The sequence below is a fragment of the Meleagris gallopavo genome, chromosome 30 (genome assembly GCF_905368555.1).
Source record: "Meleagris gallopavo chromosome 30, MGAL_WU_HG_1.1, whole genome shotgun sequence".
NCBI lineage: Eukaryota > Metazoa > Chordata > Aves > Galliformes > Phasianidae > Meleagris > Meleagris gallopavo.
In genome coordinates this window covers 1591642-1611337 of record NC_139433.1, presented here as the reverse complement: position 1 = coordinate 1611337, position 19696 = coordinate 1591642, and the positions used below count along the sequence as shown (strand labels likewise).

Sequence of the window (19696 nt, the reverse complement as noted above, 5' to 3'; positions counted from 1 at the left end):
TGCTGGAACCCAAACAGAATTTCTACACCAAATACCAAAGAAGCTTCAATCTGTTCCGCTTCATGGGTAGCTCTGGTTGTCAGTGTGGCTCTTGGATGAGCAAAATGAGGGGACTCACCAGTCCATTGCAGTTGCTGATGGCGACCTTTGAGTTCAGGTACTGATCCTGCAGGTGGCCCGCATAGTGGCAATCCTCATGGAAATCATGCTGCCAGTCCACACCATCTCGCTTCCAGTATTCGACTGTGAAGTGCTCAGCCAGCAGGTTGGAGTGCAGTGTCAAGTTGAGGAGGAACTGGGTTCGATGGGCAGAGACTTTGTAGAAAACCTGCTGCTCCGATGGCTCGTAGGGCAAGGAGCCCAGACTGCGCCGAGGGCGTTGCTTCAGCTGGCTCCTCATGTCAAAGGTGAGGAAGTCCCCGTTTTGGTCCACTTGGATGGGGAATGCAATTTCATAGTGATCGAGGCTGGAAAGAAACTCCTCTGGGGAGGAAAAGCAAAAAGTAGGAATAACATTCTGCCAAGAGTCATAGCAAAACACCCAACAGTTTCAGCACAGAGTCACAGCCAGGGCAGGATCCTGACCCTGGGAATTCTGTCACGTAGCCATTGTGCTTCCAGCAGTCTCACACCCACCTCCTGCAAACAAAACATGCATCAGAAGGACAAAAGCTCAGTGCTCAGCCCCTTGCAGCCCTCTAGGACTTTTCAGCTGCTTGTGGCATCAGAGTAGCCACGTGGCTTCCCTCCAGCCTGATGGAGGGACCAAGCTCACTTGTGACAGCTTGCAAGAGACATCTAAAACAAAGATAAGCAGAAAGATAAGGTATTTCAAACTATAGCACAGCAGGAATATGATACCTGGATTATCTTCTCTGTTCAGGCTGCGTGATCCTTGGGATTCTCTAGGACTTCCAGCATACAGAATGTAAACCATGATCACAGCTGCATTAATACATTAGGTATGAGGCATCCTCCTAAGATGCACCAAGACGGTGTTCTTGCAATCAACACATTGGGTGCCCAGAACTCCCCAGCTGTGCTGAAAAGGCAGCAAAATCTGAGTCTCCAACCAGCCTGTATCTATTGCACCATCACAGCTCACCAGCTACAGTGCCCTTGGCTTAGCACCTCCTCTTGGGGCTCTTGAGCTTTTGAGGATGTCTCGTACCACTTAGGAAATGTACTTTGACAAGGTCACCATCCGAAGCGTCTGACTGCACTTGCAAAGCGCTTCTGGCTGTCAAAGAAATTGGCACTCTGCAACCTCTACAGAAATCTCATGGTTTTTTTTAGCAAAATGTCTACAGAGTGGGTCTGAGCAGAGGTCTAGCTATATCTGGCAGCCTCAAGACTGGAGGCTTCAGCAGAAGACACAAAAAAAATCACACACTGAATAGGATAGCTCTCCACTCGTTGCACTTTTTTTGTTAAGCCCAAGGGTTGGAGATTTGCTCATTGAGTGGGAGAGGATCTGCCCTCTTCATGCTGGAAGAACATCACTGTGCTTCCTGCATTCTATGTGTAGCTGTTTTGTGAGGCCAGGCTGCTGTGGGGTGGGTGCATTTTGCCTGGCTCCACAGCACCCATCTTCAAAGCCTTCCCAGCCATCATAAATTTGAACTCCAAATTACACTCTTACCACATGGCAGCACTGGAAAGTTTCCTTTCCCTCTAGCATGTTTTCCAGTGTGGGAGCTTGACCGAGTGGTTTCCTTGGCCACAACTGATGGGATGGTCCTTCACACCAGCTTGGTTTAGGGGTTAGCTCCCAACCTTCCAAGCCGTAAGCTCTTCTGGCACCTCTCCCTTGGCTGAACAAGCCAGAAGGAACTATTAGGTTGCTAACTTCCTGTGCTCCAGCTTCCCCTGCATCACACCGCCTTGTGTGTGATGCAGCCAGGCAAACAAATATGACTACTTGTTTTTAAGCAATGACCTTGGGTGTGGAAAAACTTGCTATCAGAAGTGTCTTGTTTTTCCCTTTCTGCAGTCCACGTGGGTAGCAAACTAGGAGATTTGGTCTTGGAAGGAGATCTGTGCACCCAGTGTCTAGAAAGAGACTGGGACCCCGATCCTGACCTACAAGGTTCATTCAGGAGGGAATAGTGGTCAGGATTTGGGGCTCAGGCTGTGTGTGACAGTCTGCTCTTGTTTTGTGCTGGACACTATGCATCCTCAGGGATGTCACCACGCAAATGATACACGGGATAGAGCTGAGAATAGTGCCCTACATCATATGGATGCTTTTGGGATGGATGCTTTAGAGTGGGAAAAAGAAGAAATAATGAAACTTTCGACATAAGGAAGACAACAGTGTCTTCATCCAGCGTTACAACTGGTTCTTTCCTCTCCTCTAAAAAAAATAAAAGATTAGATGAAGGTCTAAGAGATAGGCATCTTTTACTCCCTAGCCTACGCACTCACTTCATGTCCACCCAACAGCTGACTTGGTCACACTGTCCTCCATGCTACAATTCATTAAGGAGTTCCCAACATCAATAAAAGCTCTGCTTGACCCTTCCTTCCTTCCTTCCTTCCTGAAAAGCCATCATGATCCCTCTGACCCCTCAGCCACTTCATGCTGTATTAATAGGTCTTGGCTTGAAATGTACAGTATTGCATCTGCTTATCAGACAGGTTTGCACTGGTGATAAGCAGCCTGGTGTTTCCAGAGAGCTGTCACACTGCTTCAGAAGAGATACTATAAAAAGCCTTTCTTGCAGGAAAGCCTGCCCAGTGCTGGGCACCCGGGGGGAAAGGAGAGATTGTGGAGTCAGAGATAGAGGTGAGGAGAGCTGCCCCACTCCTGACGGGGACAAGGACATGCAGAAGGGGAAGCAGAAGCCCAGAGAAGGTAGGGGGTAAGGTAAACAAAAAGGAGAGCAGAGGTGAAAGCCAAGGAGGGAGGATTTTGTTCCCTCCTTATATGCTCTCATCACTGCCTCTGTCATTACAGAGCCACTTAAAGGATGAAAAGGAAGCAGATGTTTGCTCTCATCTTGTCACCAGAGCAAAGAGGAGCCCCAGCTGCAGCCCAGACACAATTTATAAAGGATGATTTGGGAAAACACTCTGGGATTTGTGGCCTCAAGCTGCCCTGGAACTGCAGCAGTCTCAACACATATTCCGTGGGTCCATCGAGTGGTATGCAAGCCTGGAGCAGTGAGATTACCCTCACCTCATGTCCTGTAAAACAGGGAATCTATCACTAAGATTAAAATAAGGCACTAGGAAAAAAAAGCCTTTTGATGAAAAACCATTGAGCAACAGAGGCTATGTGCCGAATCAACACTCAACCACCCCAGCTGCAATTCCCTGCATTGTTCAAAACCACAGCCTGAGTTTACACGAGATGTTGTTTACCTTCTGAATCTCGTTACATCTCTGCTGACATGTAGAGGCCTTCAACGTTGGGCTGCTGTTTCCCACATACAAAATTACAGCTTATGACTGTAATACCTTAATCTTTTCCCTGCATAAAATAAATACACTGATCTGGAGCCTGCGCTTGAGGCACGTGAATCCTGCTGCATCGCTGGCTTGCTGGACTGCCTGGGCAAATTGCTCTGGCCAAAATCAGCGGCTTGTTGAAAACGTTGGCCTTTAATCTCCATGCCTCCAACCGCTAAGAGAAGATAGCAGTGTCTCACCCTCTTGAAAGAGTGTTGTGAGGATTATGTACTTACTACCTCAGCAGCGTGAAGAGAAGTGTTGAGCACTGCTAGCAGCCTGACACTGTTTGTTTGGGGTGCAAGGAGCCTAAAAAAGCACTCTGACAGTGAGAGGGGCCCATGGGGCAGCCTGACCCATGGGTTGGGGAGGAGATTGGCTGCAAGCCCTGGCACCGGCGGGGCTGAGCCCAGCCCACTGCCCAACCCTGCTTCAGATCTAGGATAGCACAGACATACAGCAAGACCAGGGGCTCAGGCTGAGGTGTGTCGTTGGTGAGCAAAGAGGATCAGGGCTGCTCTGAGTCTGGATGAAGGTGATCTGGCAGCAAAGCCACCATCAGAGCGTCGCTAGTGCTGTGAGCACAGCGGTGCAGATGGAGGGAGGTGCGAGCTGACAGACGCAGGAGGCCCAGAACAGTCCCAACAGGCACTGCCAGAGGCTTTGGCTGGAAGGACCAGAAACTGCGTTTATTTCAGATTAAAGAAAATCTCCCCGTATAATGGTGCACGTTGCACAGCGCCTGCACGGCACACAGCTCTGCAGCTGACTGCATTGTATTTTACCCAGTGCCCCAACAAGATGGTGCTCAGAACCAGACAGTACATGGCTTTGGGTTCCCTCTGTGCTTCTTTCCAGTTCGGATTCACAAGATAACCCAGCGTCATTGTAACCACAACTGGATGACACTGTATTACCCTGGGCTTACCACTGACTTCGCCCTCCTGCATTTAACTTTGTCACACTGGGCATAGAAAATTATGATTGGATATTAACCCCCTGTATGGATAAATGTCCAGTTTCACAGCCTTCTCCTTATCCCTAGCATCTGATGGTAGTATTCATACTGTCTCTTAAGAAATGGTCACAAAAGCAAATTAGTATCGGCAATTTAACTACCCTGCATAATCCATCCACGCTGCATTGGCACTCAGGGCTCAGCACAGTGTTGCCCACCTAACATTCACTCCTAACATGGAATAAAATCATGTCCAATGATACAAAGCTACCAATGTGCAGGACACACACATTCTGCTTTCCTTGCAATAACTTACATGTGCAGCCCTATGTTTAAACACAGATTCAACAGGAACATGCAGACATGTAAGACACGTACAGAATGCCCATGTTTGAGCAGATCTGAGCATTTACTAACAGTAGCACTTAGAAAAACATGTATGCACACTTCAAACTGCTCCTCCAGCAGCACATGCCCATCCAGGCCATAGCTATGTAAAACACTTGTGCCTCCAGCAGAGACTTCCACCTCTGCATGTGCAAAGCACACATACCTCCTACGTGCAGCAAAGCCTCTACTTACACAAAGATGTTTCACTGCAGCTGAGTGAGAAGGCATTGCTACCATGAGCCCTTCTGCCTCCTAAGCCTCTACGTGGCCGCCATCCTACACAAGACCCAATGACTTGGAATTCCACAAAAAGTCAAGGAGCATAACATTTGGGAGCAAAACACATCCTTTCCTTATAGGTCAAAGGAAAACACCTGCAAGAGCAGCAGTAGGCGTCCGGCTGCAGTACACGCAGCAGAGCAGAGGTCAGGCTGCTTCCACCCCCTCCCCAGCACAACATCACCCTAATGCCTCTCTTGGGGTCAGGCAGATCCAGCTCCCTCCCCGCTTCCTACCTTGAGACTGGAACATGTAACCCCGAAAACTGCAGACGGTGGTGGTGAAGGTGACAGTCCATATGAGAAGCCTCCAAGCGATGGCCATAGTTAGCGACGCTTGTCTCAGTGCAGGGAATATTGTACCGGCTGGAAGGCTGCTGTCCCCACATGTCTCTCTCTCGGCCACCGCTTATGTAGAGACAGGAGTCCTTGGTTCCTCCACAGGCATCCTCAGCCACTCCCCAAAGCAGCAAGGCCGACAGTGGCTTTGCAGCAGCTGTGCCCAGGCGCAATTGGAGCCAACATGGGCTAATTGGAGTCAAAGGTTCTTGGTGGCATTGCCCCTGCAGAAGAAAGAGTGACAAATGAATAGGAAAGGAGAGGGGACGGAATAGAAGGATGTGAGGGAGAAAACAGTGCAACAAGAAAATCCAGGATTTTAAGAGCAACGAGCTTAAGAGAAATGGAAAGAAAGAGAAAGGAAGGCAAGAAAAGAATGGGAAGAAAATGCAAATGCAATTAACCAAGTCAGTTCACAGCATCAGAAAGCCAAGTTATCCTGCTGTCTGAGCACTCTGCTCGGTATAGCCTTGCAACACTCCAGCAGTGTGAAGTGGGATGAGGGGACAGTGTCTGCCTTACACTGCAGGAGGAAAGGAGGCTCAAAATAAATGGGAACCTTTTGTCCTGCTGCCAATGCCCACAACGCCCACAAGGAAGAATGAATGGTTACCTGATCTTAGTTACCTGATTTCTTAAAAAGGAAAATACAAAATGAAAGCATTAAGGGTGGTAGCAAGAAGTGATCTAAACCCCAATTTCAATTTCCCTGGCTTCAGAACACACTTTAATGATCATCACTGCATTGAGAGAAGAGCACTTGCTCTCTGAGAACATTAGCTAAACCTAGAAAAGTGATTCAAAACAAAGAACCCATTCAGTGAACTCACCCTTACCCTCAGCTTCATCCATAAATGGATCATGAGATTCCAATTGTATTTGTTATTTAAAATGATTTGCTAATTGCTTCAGTGAAAGGTTTTTGGCTTGCAGATCATTTCCACTCAGTCTGAGGCAATTATACAGAACTCACATAGAGCTGGAGAGTTGCATAAAGCCTGTGGTTTTCATTTCTATCCAGCGATCAAATGACGTATGCAATGAATATGGCACATATCTCCTGCCTGGAGAATCCCAAGTATCCGAAGAGCAATGCTCTGCCTGGGAGAAGCCACTGAGCACAAGACAGATGTTTCCACAGAGCACTGCAGAGAAGCAATGGATGAGCCCATCCCAAAGCCTGGCTTCAGCTCCACAGCAGCTTCAGAACCTGAGCATCACGGGATAGGCTCAAGAAAGGTGCACGTGGGAACATGCACAAGGAGATGGAAGGATGGTGGGTTTTGCAAAGGTACCAAGGCAACGGCCTCTGTGTGGTCATCCCAGCAAGGAAACGCTTGGAATAATGTTATCAACCACTGCCTCACTCTGTTCTGGTGGATTTTGAAAAGCAATGGCTAACTACCAGCCAGGCTGCAGGCAGGAGAGCCTCCATCCCTCCTCATAGACCTCTTCACCTCTTGCCCTCAAGGGAGTCTGTAACTTACTCCTAGTTCTGCTCTCCCATCTTTGATATGCTGCTGGTGGTACTCCAATAGAACGATGCTCCTGAATGCACAGGTAAGGCATGAGAATAAATCAGAGATGATTCCTGCTCCAGTAATTAATCTAAAGAAGTTAATTGTATTTCTCTACCAGATGAAAATGTTGGGAGGATTAACTGTGCGTCTTAAGTCACTAAGTCACAATTCTGAGCTCCGAAGTTTAAATGTTAAGATTTATATCTGTTGATTTACAGTCACAAATGGCCATCAGCGGTGCCTTGGGCTGGTCACTCCAGAGCAGGAGACCCACAGCCACTGCCTCAAAGACTGCACAAACCATCATCAACCACAAGAACCAAGTGGAGATCTACCCTCTAAATCCTCTCTCGAGCTGCTTTTGCTCAACACATGGAAGCAGGAAGCAAAGGCGGGAGGCTTGGCAGGGCTTTCTGCCCTCAGCCACCACGACATGGAGATGCTGATGTGAGTATTGCAGGTCTCTGAGATCACAGCCGCTCAGTGCAGGCTGTCCCCTGCCATGTCCCCTGCAGGGAGGGCAAGGCGAGGGCAGCAGTAGTGCAGGCTGGCTCGTCCCCCGCTCCCTGCAGGAAGCAAACTGAGAAAAGCAGAAGGCGAAACCAAAGCCCGGCGTGCTGCAGCGCTCTCCTAAGTCAGCATTTTTCAGAATCTATTAAAGCTTGAGATTCCAGCTCTCCAATTCTGTCACCACTCCAAGGTCTGCGGACAGAAAGCCGCTCAGCTGAAGTGTATTTTCTCCTGGGCTTTCTACTACTCATTTTTTGTGTTTTTCAGCTGTCGAACTAGCTTCCTCCAGGATGTCATTATTTCCTGTCCTACCTCCTCCCCACGACCCCGAAGGGCAGCAGCAACCTCTCCTCCCCTCTGCCCACCCTGCACAGCCCCCAGCCCCGAGCGCTGGGAGCCCGCAGCCCCCTGACCTCGGGAAGGAGCTCCGGTCCGAGCGCCACGTGTTCGGAATTACAGCTGCAACGTTCCCGTAAGCTGCTGGGGGGGAAGGGCTCCTGCTCCGATTCCTACACACAGCAAAGGGAACACACATCCCACTGACATCCAAGACCCCAAGGAGGCTGTGCCACGCACGAGACAGACCCAAAACACAGAAGAGAGAGCAAGTAAGCAGCAAGGACAAATTCTCCGTGGTGTCTTCAGCATGTACAAAGTTTTCCATAACCTCACTTTTCACATTTTGCTTCCCGAAGGGCAGCGATCAGACACTCTGGGGGACCCAATGGCCTTGTATTGGGACGGACCGGCTGTAACTGAATGAGGCCCAGGCTGTGGGGTCACCTCTCCCGGTCTCGTGCCTCCCTCGCTTGGGCCGGTTGTGATTTGCTCCTTCCCAAGGAATTCGTTGTCCTTGGCAGGGGCCCCGCAAGCGGCTGACGCTCCCTGCTCCCATTGCCAAGGTGGCTTCACTGCGTGAACCCGTGGGCTGAGCTGCCGGCACGCCGAGCTGCTGCCTGCCCTGGGGACAGCGGGGACACAGAGCAGAGAGGTGATGAGGCTTGAGCCGGTGGCTGGGCTCAAGGTTTCCTCTTCCGACACCAAAAACAACTCAAAAAAGGGGGGAAGGAAGCAGGGGGGTTAAAATTCAAGCTGGAAGAAAGAAAAGAGAAAAAAGAAAAACAGATGACAACTGTTACTAATTTCAACATCGGGGCTGCAGACAGAATTCCCTGAAAGCCTGGCTTTTTGGCTGGTGAGGCAGCTTTATGGGAAGGTAATAGGAAGCAGATGGGCCCCGGTCAGGGCCAAGAGGAAGGTTCAAGGTGCCTCCTAGTGCAGAAAAGAGGAATTTAAATGCTTTTAAAGATGCAGGGCCTGGCGGGTTCCAGGTTTCTCATCCAACTTTTGCAAATGATGAGCTCAGGTGTCCTTTTCCCTTTTTGAGAGAGAAATAAATACAAACACAGATCTCTGCTTCCAGCATTCCCCAGTGGGAGGAAATACTTGCAGTGCACCCCCTTCCCCTCTCCAGCCCTTCCACCAACACATCCTCCCCAGCGTGCAGTGAGAGCAGGGCTGTGAGTCGGCTTCACCCAGCAGAATGATTCTGAGCTCCGCTATCAGTGACAGCATTAACGAATGAATGAAAGCTGCTGTGCATTGACAACAGCACACAGTGTTCATAGGAGGGATAGTCCCAGGGTGAGGGGCTAACATGGGATGTATCTGACTTGGCTCCTTTACCTACATCTTGCATCACTTTGGGCAAGGCATTCTAAGCTCAAAACACTCTGATCCCCGGGCACTCACTGTCCCCAAGCCCTGTGCTTCTGTGGATCTGGTGTTTGCTGTAAAACAGGACTAATGGCACTTCCCATCCACACTGAGCATGTGATGCCACATTCCGTAGCGTGCCCTGCTGCAGCCCCAACCCAACCACCACCATAGCATCACACGCCCTGCAAGAAGCACAACCACCTGCAATATGTGGCCCCACAAATGCAAAGACCCCTCAGGCATGCCCACCACTCATGTGGACTTCACAGTGCCTGTAGCTCATGGAATTTGATCCCCAAATGGCCAGGTTTTCCATAAAAACAACCCTCTTTTCACCTGCTCTTGCTGCTTCACGGAGGCCCGCAAGTTTTGGCTGGAAACCCTTGGCTGAAATCTGTACTGCAAATACTGCCGCAGGGCAGGAGCAGAACTCCGTGTGGTCTCCACCGACTGTCCCGACTTCAACCTATGCTGCTCTGCTCGGGGGACATGGCCTAATACAAACCACCATGTCCCTGCCACTTATAACCTGCAAAGCTGAGTGCTGCTGAGGACAGCAAACGGAGATACCCAGAACACCATCCCCATCTCCAGATGCCTACAAGTGTGAGCACACACAGGTGGCTCAGATAAAGTGCAAGTGCAGAGGAAATTATTTAATTGAGGATTGGAACGCTTTAAAAGCCCTGCTGAGCTTTGCTAGGCAGCTTTGCCTGGGTCTCCTTGCTGCATTGCTTGCAGCTGACCCTGCAGCAATCCCCATTTACCAGAAAGGAACCCACCTTGAGGTCTCTCCCAGTGCCAAAGCTCTGTGCTGTGATTCTAATTTTCTACTTTAGCCCCTATTGTGTGGTTGGCCATTTTGTGTGGCCCCTCACCACAGGCCAGCTTCTTGCTCCATGACCACAGGGACCTTCATCAGAGGTGACCCAGGTGCTTGGCTCCCTGTGTGTGTGGTGAAGGGGAACAAGAGATTCATGGCACAACTCCATGGCATCCATGGGTCTGCTCAAGGGCGAGCAGCATCTGCATGGGGCCATCCTGCAGAGAAGAGGGGAAACAGGGCCATATGATATCTTCTCCTTGCATTCCAAAGCAGACAGAAAAAAGCCTCCCCATGTTACCCAGATCAACCATTTTGGTGTAAGAATGCATGTGGTCAGATGTCTCCAGCCAGATATAGAAAAAAACTATAACAAAACTCAGTGTCTTCAAAGAAAATTAGTTGCCTTTTTGCAATCTAGGGTCACCTGCAAGCCTAATTCAGCAGCTTCTTGGTCCACACAGGAGGAAAATGCAGCATCTGCCAGGCAGTGCTGCAGCACAAAGTCACGGCTCAGCCCCTACAGCTGGGCACAGATGGGACTATTTGCACAGTGTGGCCAGAGAGGATATCTCCTTCTGTCATGTCCCCAAATCACCTCTAGTCTTTTCTACCTCCCTTGATCTCCTTGGGCTCTGCACACCCCAAACTGTTGAAATCCACAGATTCTTCCCTCCTGGCTGCTGCCTGTTTTCTCCTCAGTGTCAGGATGACTTCCCATGGTGTGCAGCCATCTCCCATTACCCAGCAGGTCCCTGCACGTCCTGTAGGACGGAGCAAAAAGCATTGCTCCCACTCTGCCTGCTGCATATCCTGCAGCGGGATGCTGAGCACGTGGGAGGGTGCAGAGCTTCCTGACACCTCCTGGCCCTGAACGAGAGGCTGCCCTGATGTTCCCAACAAATATTTGCAGGGATTGTTCGGTTAGAAACTTGCTGATTTGCAGATGGCAGAAATTGTTTTGCAGTCAGCCTGCCAGCATGACAGGGTTTCCACTGGGGAGTCATTCCTCAGCTCTGGAATAAAGTTATGGGTTAAAAACAGAGAAATCAGTGTTAGCTGTCAGTTCACTGCTAGGACCACTGGGCAGAATGGGAAAAATGGGTTAAAGTCACAGATCTGCAGAACTGAAAACAAGATCTTGAACTCAATCAGCTCCAAGATGGGCCTCTCTGGGGGCATGGCAGGCAAAGAATTCGAAACAAACACGCAGTTATCATCATTCACCAGAAAACAGCAGCTTGCAGCCATGGGATGGTCAGTGCTCAGCTCTGCAGCAACCCCTTCAGATCCACTTGCATCCATCCCTGTGCTCCACTGCACGGCAGAGAGAGAACTTTGTCTGTCCCGTTTCCACTGGCCCGGGGCACCCACAGCACACCATCACAGCACACCCCACTCGATCCTTTGCAGGCACCAATCCCCACATTTGGGGCCACATTTGGAGTTTGCCCGGCTAAGGAAATCTGATTTTGTGGCGTTAAAATGAGACCAAATCCCATCCAAAGGTGTCCACCAGCAGTGCCAGGATGCAGACTGACTCTGCAGCAGTCAGGCTGAACCCAAGCAGTGAGGGGTACAAACCCACGTCTCCATCCCACTGCAGCACTGCAGGGCTGGGGATACCCTCACTGCCTTCCTTCTGCCCCTGCTCTGTGCTGCGCCAGGCCCTGCCGTGCTCAAACTGGGCACACCCTCCATCCCTTTGTACAAGCAAAGCTTCATAGGGTTTTGGGCTCTCTCCAGTACTGTGTGGGAGTGTTTTTTTTTTTTTTTTTTTTTTTTTAAACACAAGAATTGTTTTACAGTCAAGTCTATTCAGGGCAATCTTAGTGAGGAAAGGGATGAACTGCCCCCTTGCTCGCTCCAAAATCCAGTGGGATTATTAACTCCACCAGCAAAGGGGCAAAAGGAACCCAGTACAAAGCGAAGGCACAGGAGTGGAGAGTTGGGAGCCCCAGCTTCCCTCTGACACCGACTGCTCTGCTTTCTGGAAATCCTATCTCTCTGTTACATAAGGATCTGGCCCTATCTGGAAAGCTGGGGTCACTGCAATTCTCCAAGTGTGGTAAAATGCTCGGAGGTCCTCAACAGGAAAGCATTTGAAAAGTGCCAGCACGTAGCATCATCAGGGAGGGGTGCTGGGCCTGGGGCAGTGCAAGCCACAGGGCTGAGCCCAGATACTGCTGAACCAGCCCAAGGCAAGGTGCTACCAAGCAGCATAGCCTTGGACTTCTGCTTTCAGGAGACGACTCTACCAGTTCTCATGCAGGTCCGCTTTCAGACGGACTTATGCAATGGTTTGGAGCTGCTCCATGTGACCCAGACTTGCTGGCCCCCTGCCACCACTCTCCTTGCTGGCTTCAGCCACGGACAGAACAGCAGAAGTAAAAAGACGGCTGAGCAGTCGTTAAAAGAAGTTCACTTTGCCTACTGCATGACACCCTTGCCAATTACACGCAGATACCACACGTGTAAGAACACATGTGATGGCCACATGCACAAGGCTGGGACTGCCAGTGTTCACGCACAGTTGGGCAACCCACATGGGTGGATGTCACCACTGTTATGTGCAGGTCACCCACATGCCCCCTGTGATGCTGCCTGCGTGCTGTCGTGCTCCACCAACAAATCTGGGTATGCCATGCATTCACGGTTTTGTATTTGGTTTTATGTTTGGTCCTGCCACTTTGGAACAAAGGATGACTGCAGTTGGAAGGGACACACTGACATCCCACCCCCACTCAGAACAGGGATAACCGACAGTAGGTCAGGTTTGGATCACGAAACACAGGCTGTCCCATGGGATCACACTCAGAAGTGGCCTGGGGAAGTGCAGTGAGCTGCACGGAGAGGCACTGAAGCAGAAAGATCAGCCTGGACCAGGCTCTTCTCCCAGGAAATGAGAGAAGCAGCTGCATCTGGTAACACAGAGGGATCTGAGGGGAGACCAGCTGAGCATAGGCCCCCCTCTTTGTACAAGACACTGTGACAATGACAGCACCCACAGACCGCAGGACACATTCCCATAGAGGAACACTGTGGGAACTCTGCAGCAGGATGAGCTCTTGAAGACTACACTGGGATGTGGTCTATCTCCAGCCCTCATAGCTCCAGAAGATCTGCAGCTCACTTCCAGTCTCTGAATCTCATGTACAAGCTCCAAGAGATCTTGTCCAGAGAGTTTATATGTTCCTTTTCTCCACCTCCAGGTTCTCTGTTTAGGGAAACATATGGCCCAGATGGTTTGGATTTGGTGGGGTATGGCACAGTGCAACAGAACGTGCCGTCTCATGAGCATATGTGGCTTCCTAAGGAAGAGGCTGCAGCCCAAAGGCCATCTGGCACACTTATCTGTGCCCAACTGCAGCAGGAGTAAGGAGATGCTAAACCTGATAGGGATGAAGCAGTGATTCCATGGTGGTTTTGACTGAAGTCACTTTGGGGTGAAGTCTTGGGCGCTGCTGAGGTCAGTGGCACAATTCCCATAGTTGGGAGCCAGTATTTTACCCTCAGATCCAACTGGAACTAGGATCTATGAATAACTGAGTTCAAAGGGATGTCTGGAAGTGCACAGGAATTAATTTGGACTCCCTAAAAATGGAGCTACAATGGAAGAGTAGAAAACAATAGCAGCAATGGTGGTCCAGGATGATAGAAAGGAATGCAGACACACCGAATACACGACCATGGCACATCCCGAGCGCGTCTTTTCCCAGCCAGGGCAAATACAGAAGGCAGGAGAGCAGCAGAGCAGCTGAATGGACACCCTGCACTTAGCATGTGCCACTGACATTGCTCCACTGAAGTCAGATGGAGCAAAACTATTTTGGCACAGTTTCTCACTGGAGAGTCATCCAACGCTGGAATTGGTTGCAGACTTGATTTAAGGCACTCCCAGTAACCGAGATAGGAAGATTTGCCTGATGTTATTCCTTTACAAAACTTCCTTTGGTGTTGAAAAGTGAATCCGTACCCAGGCTGGTGGTTTGCTGTTTCTCACCCTGCAAGAGCTGCACGTGGGATCTGACCTCCTTGCAGATTCCCAGGAAATGGCTGCGACTCCTTGCCCTGCAAACATTTCCTACAGGCAGTGGGGTCAAGCAAAGATTTTTTGACTTACATATCTTCAGCACATCTGAGCTGACATCATCCTAAGCACGAGGGAATTGTTTCTGAAAACTTGACAAATTTGGTCCAAATTCTGTTTGTTTTAAGTTAATTTGTGTTAACTTGAGATCTAGGCAGGACAGGACGTGACAAACACATCCTGCGGTGTTTTTGGCTTCGAAAGAACTAATTGCTGGAAACTTGGCAAGAAAAGTGGTTTTTGGAGTTGGGGGTTTCAGATAAGCTTGAGATGAACGCTCCAACAGAACCACCCCCTGGGTGGGCCTGAGGCAACCTGAACTGAAAGCCCTCCATGCAGATGCTCCTTGGGCAGCATAGCCCATGCAGACTCTGGATCAGCACTGCATGTGATACGCACATTGGGTGGCCTTGAGCCATCTGTGATAACATACAGGTTGGTAATTAAAAGGCCTCTTGCATGACGAGTAGAAACTGTTTACATTGAGCAGGCAACACCTACCCTTAGGGTTCCACTTGGCCCCACTGATTGCTCATTCAGTCCCAGCTTATCAGGGCATTCTTCTGCCAAGGGAAACAGCTCAGCCCCAAAGCCTTATCTGAGGAAAGCATGATTTAGAGGAGATGACAGGACCTTTCCCATCACACCACCGAGCAGCTGCTGGGGGAATGCAACAGCAGACGCACCTACAGGCACCGGAGGTTTCACAGATAGATAGGAGACGGAAAGTGGAGGGTGCCGCTGGTGGGGCCAGCCCAGAACAATGGGATGGAGCAACCAAGGCAGCCAGCATGAGCCTTATATGGAGAAATTTCGTGACACTGGAACCATCTCCCCAGCACTGGGGGAAGCTTCACTGGGTGAGGGTTTGAGCCAGTCCAGGCACGGCACTGCAAGGAATACCTGGGCAGCCCAGCACAGCATCTCTCCTTCCACCATCTATAGTGTGATGGAGACCAAAAAATGAGCAAAGACTCCAAAACTCTTCCTGCTATCACCGCTCGGTCGTGCGAGCTCTGCTAACAGTAATATTAACATATAGAATGAGAAACAGATCTCTGGTGTGGCCGAGCCATCTCCAGCCAACGTGGGTATTGGTGTGGACCAGTACAGGGAAACAAAAGCCCACTGATGAGCCCACACTTGAGTGGAACAGTCCCCAAACAAGACCGAAATGGTCGGCAATGTTGAATTTTGCCACCAAGCACAGTACCTGCCTCATCCTCCTGATTTTTCCCTCTCTGGTAGAGATTTATCAATGTTATTTTATAAACTCCTTCCTATTTATAGCACAGCTCCTCCAGCTCTAATGAGATAATCTCCTGGCGTTTCACCATCACTAATATTTACTTTGATGTCTAAAATAACACGTTCAGAGGGATTGATCTCCCTTAAAAAACCCTTTAGAATACTATCAGAGCAGAGACCATGTACGGCCCATGCAGCGGGGCCAAACGATGCACGCAACTTAATGACTTTGCAGCTTTTTCAGGTCAGACGGTTTACAATCCCCCGCCCGCACCGCTCCTGCAGATGGAGAGCAAAAGGGAGAGGAGCTCAATCTGTGTTTATCCTCAGGAATGAGGACAGCGAGGAACGCACCGCTCTGCTGCAGCCGCCGCAGCCATAATTCTGGAATTAAGAGCTTCACCCCCAGCAGCTCTGCTTTAAGAGCACCCAATTTCAGAGCAGCAAACATGCGATTGCAGCTCCGAGCAATGAGAAGTGGAGCGGCGCAGGGAGAAGGGGGAGGTGAGCAGATGCCGACTGCCGCTGTCTGCAGACGCTTTGAAACACAACCCTGCGTTTTTATGGAAACTCTGAATGTTGGAGAACGGTGAACATGGTTTTCATTCTCATAAATGTTTTTCCAGCATGCAACGCTCTTCGGGCTCATTCCTTCTCCAGGGAGACGGTTCTGATTTCAAAGAACATTCGCATTCCCTCCGCCCCAGACCACCCCACTCCGACCTCAAAGAGTTTTCTCTGGAAAGATTATTTTAAAGAGCGTTTTACCTTCTCTAGCGTTCTCCCTTCTTTCTTCTTTTTTTCCCCCCCTTTTTAATTCTTTTTTTTTTTTCTCCTCCGTTTTTTTTTTTTCCCAGCTGCGGCCAAAAGCTCTTCTCTCTCCCCCTCAGTCCTGTGAGTGTCAGAAAGTTTCCAGGCTGAGGGTTTATGTCGCCTTCCTCAATAACCTCCTTCTGTCAGACCCAGGCAGAGCTGCAGCTAGAGGCTTTGCTAAAAAGTCTCCTTTCAGGAAGTGAGCAGTAATAAGAGAGCAGCTCGGAGGCAGCATGTATAGGGGCTGCTCAAAAAAAAAAAAAAGAAAAAAAAAGAAAAAAAAAAAGAAAAAAACTTTTCTCAGGAATTTTGCCAGGATTATCCAAAGAAAAAAAAAAAATCCCAAACCCACAGGGCTGTAAAGTCCCGCCCTGAGTGCTGACATCAGTGCAGAAGGCAGGTCTTGCTGCTGCAGTATAAAACTCATCAGCTAAAGCTCTGCGAGGAGCAGCCATCCTCCTGGGCAGCCCCATGGCAGCAGCAAAGCACAGGGGCAGGCAGGACAGAGAAAGCAATTCTGAATTTTGCTTGGATATTTGCTTCTCACCCTCTTCTCCCCTTCCCCCACCCCCCAAAAAAACCCTACCAAACCAACAAAACAAATACAATTCCCAACTTTCATTTTAACTGCAGCTTTGACATGCTGTTATAAAGCCAACGCATGTCTGACAAAATGGCCTCAACAAAGGCTGCCATGCTCTACAGCACCAGTAGGCACTGGCTTTACATTTAAAGAAGCCCTCAAGAGTTCACCAGTGCTTTAAGAATTCCCTTCCCACCCCAGTTACATCATTTTCACCCTGCTGGCTGCTGTGATGCAGAATGCCTCTTGTTCTGCTGCCACTGTGGAGTGTCCCACTGAGGACAATGCATTGCTAGAGTAAAGAATAAACACTGCAAGTAATTAATACTGCTTGTTTAGATACAAATCTCTCTCAGGACACATAAAACAATAAGCAATGAAAGGCAGGAGCTCATTTCCTTCTTCCATTTGAAGTCTCTTTTGGGGTTGGAAAGCGGAATATGTAGGTTTTGGTAAAGAGAATTACCTGGTCATTCTGCACGCATTGTAAATATGGACCTTTCCCAACTGCCCTACTTTTTTTCTGGAAGGAAAGGGAAAGGACACAGCAAGAGCTGTGGCATCTGACTGCAGAGCCCCAGCCTGAGCCCCTCTCTGGGGACAGAGGAGCCCCAAAAACTGTAACCACCTGGATGCTAGAAGGGAACACAGAGTGGGTCAGATCTTATGTCTATTGGGTCATGGCGTGCTTGAGAAAAGGGACTAAAAGGAAAGCAAGCAGCCTGTGGTCCCTTTGGCAGTGTATCCTGTGCTATTGGTACGTGGATAGCTGAGCCAGGGGCTGCGTCCTTGCATTTAACAGCCACGATGGATTTTCATCCACTGCCTGAAGCCCTCTGAACTCCTTTCCTCAGATGGAGCAGCAGCAGGTGCCCCAGGAGGAGTCATACTCCACCACCTTCCTTTACCCACTGGGACTGGGTGCAGATCCTGCCCCAGCCCCCTGCCTCTGAAGGCAGCCGTGAACAGATGCTCAGGCAAGAGAGCAGGAATAGGGATACTTCCATGGGCACCCTCCTGATTGCAGGCAGCTCTCGGCTCAGCAAACCCCTGAGATGAGGTCTGTGGGTATGGCCAAGGAGGTGTGCTAGTCCCAGCAATCTGGACATGCTGAAGGGACACCTCCTTTGCTCCCAGGAGGAGAGTTCTGTCCATGCATGGTCACCACCACAAACTCCATCTCTGGTCCTGCTCCTGGAACCAAAACATCCCAGGACAACAGTGAGGTCCTTGCACTGGTCCTGGCTTTCTGCTTGAGAATGGAGTTCAAAGAGACTGCAATTGCTGGGCTGGATTTTTGGCTGGCTCCCTGGTTGGGTGGAAAGAGTGGTTTCCTTCCTCTGCAGGCCACGCTGGCCATTGTCTGAGCCTCCACAGCACAGACATAAAAGAGCAACCAAACAAAGTGTTTGGGGTTTAATTGAATGGTGCCAGGGAAAAACTAATTGCTCAAAGCATGGCCTGCTGCCATCCTAGGGGCTGAAACTTGTCTTCAAATCCACTCAGTGTATAATTAAGAGGGACTGAGGCTGCAGATGTCCATCTCCCCTGCTCAGGAGCACAGGAACGAGCTGCTTTGTGCTTCCTACCCTCTCCCTGCTGTGTGTGCTTGGGGCAAAAGCCTGCACAGGGCTGTGCAGATGCTCTCATCTTCACACCAAACCACACAAATTCCACAGCTCAAGAGCCGAGTTCACTCCAGTCTGGACCTGCCTCTGTAGGGTGATGGGGCTGTGCACACCTTCCCAACGTCTCATTGCAAGCTCAGGAGCCTGGGAAATGGGAAAGGATAAAGGGATGTGATACAGAACAAAAAGACATGCCTCACAAAAGGATTTCACAGGAAACTGACAGCCAAGACCATTTGTCTCCAATACCTAACATTGCCAGCTGCTTTCTTCTTCTAGGATCAGGATACATCTCTTGAGGACACCTAAAATCCTCTTTCTGCAACTCCCCACTCATACATTTAGGGGTGGAGAGGACCCAGGAGCACAGCAGAGCCACAGGACCCCTTCGCAGTGCTCAGCAGCCCGAGGACACATTGCACCCTCGTGTGGCTGCACGGAGCCCTGCGAGCTCCGTGCTCAGCATCCATGGGTACAAACCCTGCAGGAATGCAGCACCGAACCCAGGAGAAACACAGTGAGCAATGCTCACATGGTGCATCACTTCTGGGGGATGCAGCAGCAAATCCAGGGGAAACATCATCAGCAATGCCTGCCTGCATGGTGCGTTGTTTCTGGAGGATGCTGACTGATATCCAGTGCACCCAGCACACCCATCGAATCATTAAGGTTGGAAAAGACCTCGAAAAGCATCCAGTCCAACTGCCCACCTACCACCAATATTGCCCACTAAGCCATGTCTCAGATGCAGCACTTGTAGGCCAATGATCATTTTAAGGCTGCCATTCTCGCAGATGGAGGACAATGCTGAGGCCCGATGGGGTCATTTTGTATAACCATTTTATCCATAAAATAAAAATTAAGAACTCTTGCTACATCTACACTGGGCAGGGTTCCCAGCTCTGGCTCTACATCACAGCCTGGCCCCACATCCATGCTGGGACTAGCTCCTTGGCCACAGACTGATCCTTTTTATGTTTGCACAGTACCTAACACCACAACGCTCCATTTGGGCTTCTCACTACTGCTGTAATAAACAAATGCTCTGCCTTGTTTGCAGCTCAAGTACTGCAGGTTGAGAACCTGTGAACAAAACCGGCTGTAAACAAATGGTTTTGATTTTCCACTGGTGTGGAGACATGCAAACTAATTGCCCAACTGTGGAAAAACAGTTTAATTAATGCCAGGTGTTAGAAAAAAAAAATAAAAATGGGGTTGGTGTTTCCCAAACTTGTAACTTCAGCTTGAAAGAACCACCGCTAGCTCTGAAAGCAAAGCTGGAAAAAAAACAATTACTGAGGTCGTTACACATTGCCTCTACTTTGTGGGGATTATTGGCAAGGG

General features: G+C 49.7%; 1 protein-coding gene across 1 annotated transcript in view; it reads right to left on the bottom strand.

Annotated features, from left to right (window-relative positions):
• ADAMTS10 (ADAM metallopeptidase with thrombospondin type 1 motif 10) overlaps nucleotides 1-16514 on the bottom strand; it is a 47446-nt gene extending 30932 nt beyond the window's left edge. Inside the window, exons 1-3 of the mRNA XM_010724868.4 lie at nucleotides 16097-16514; nucleotides 5317-5642; nucleotides 119-483 (exon numbers count right to left, since the gene is read on the bottom strand). Of these exons, the coding sequence (XP_010723170.1) occupies nucleotides 119-483; nucleotides 5317-5404 (453 nt within the window). The 5' untranslated portion in view covers nucleotides 5405-5642; nucleotides 16097-16514. The remainder of the gene's footprint in view (nucleotides 1-118; nucleotides 484-5316; nucleotides 5643-16096) is intronic.
• Between the last annotated feature and the right edge of the window lie 3182 nt (nucleotides 16515-19696).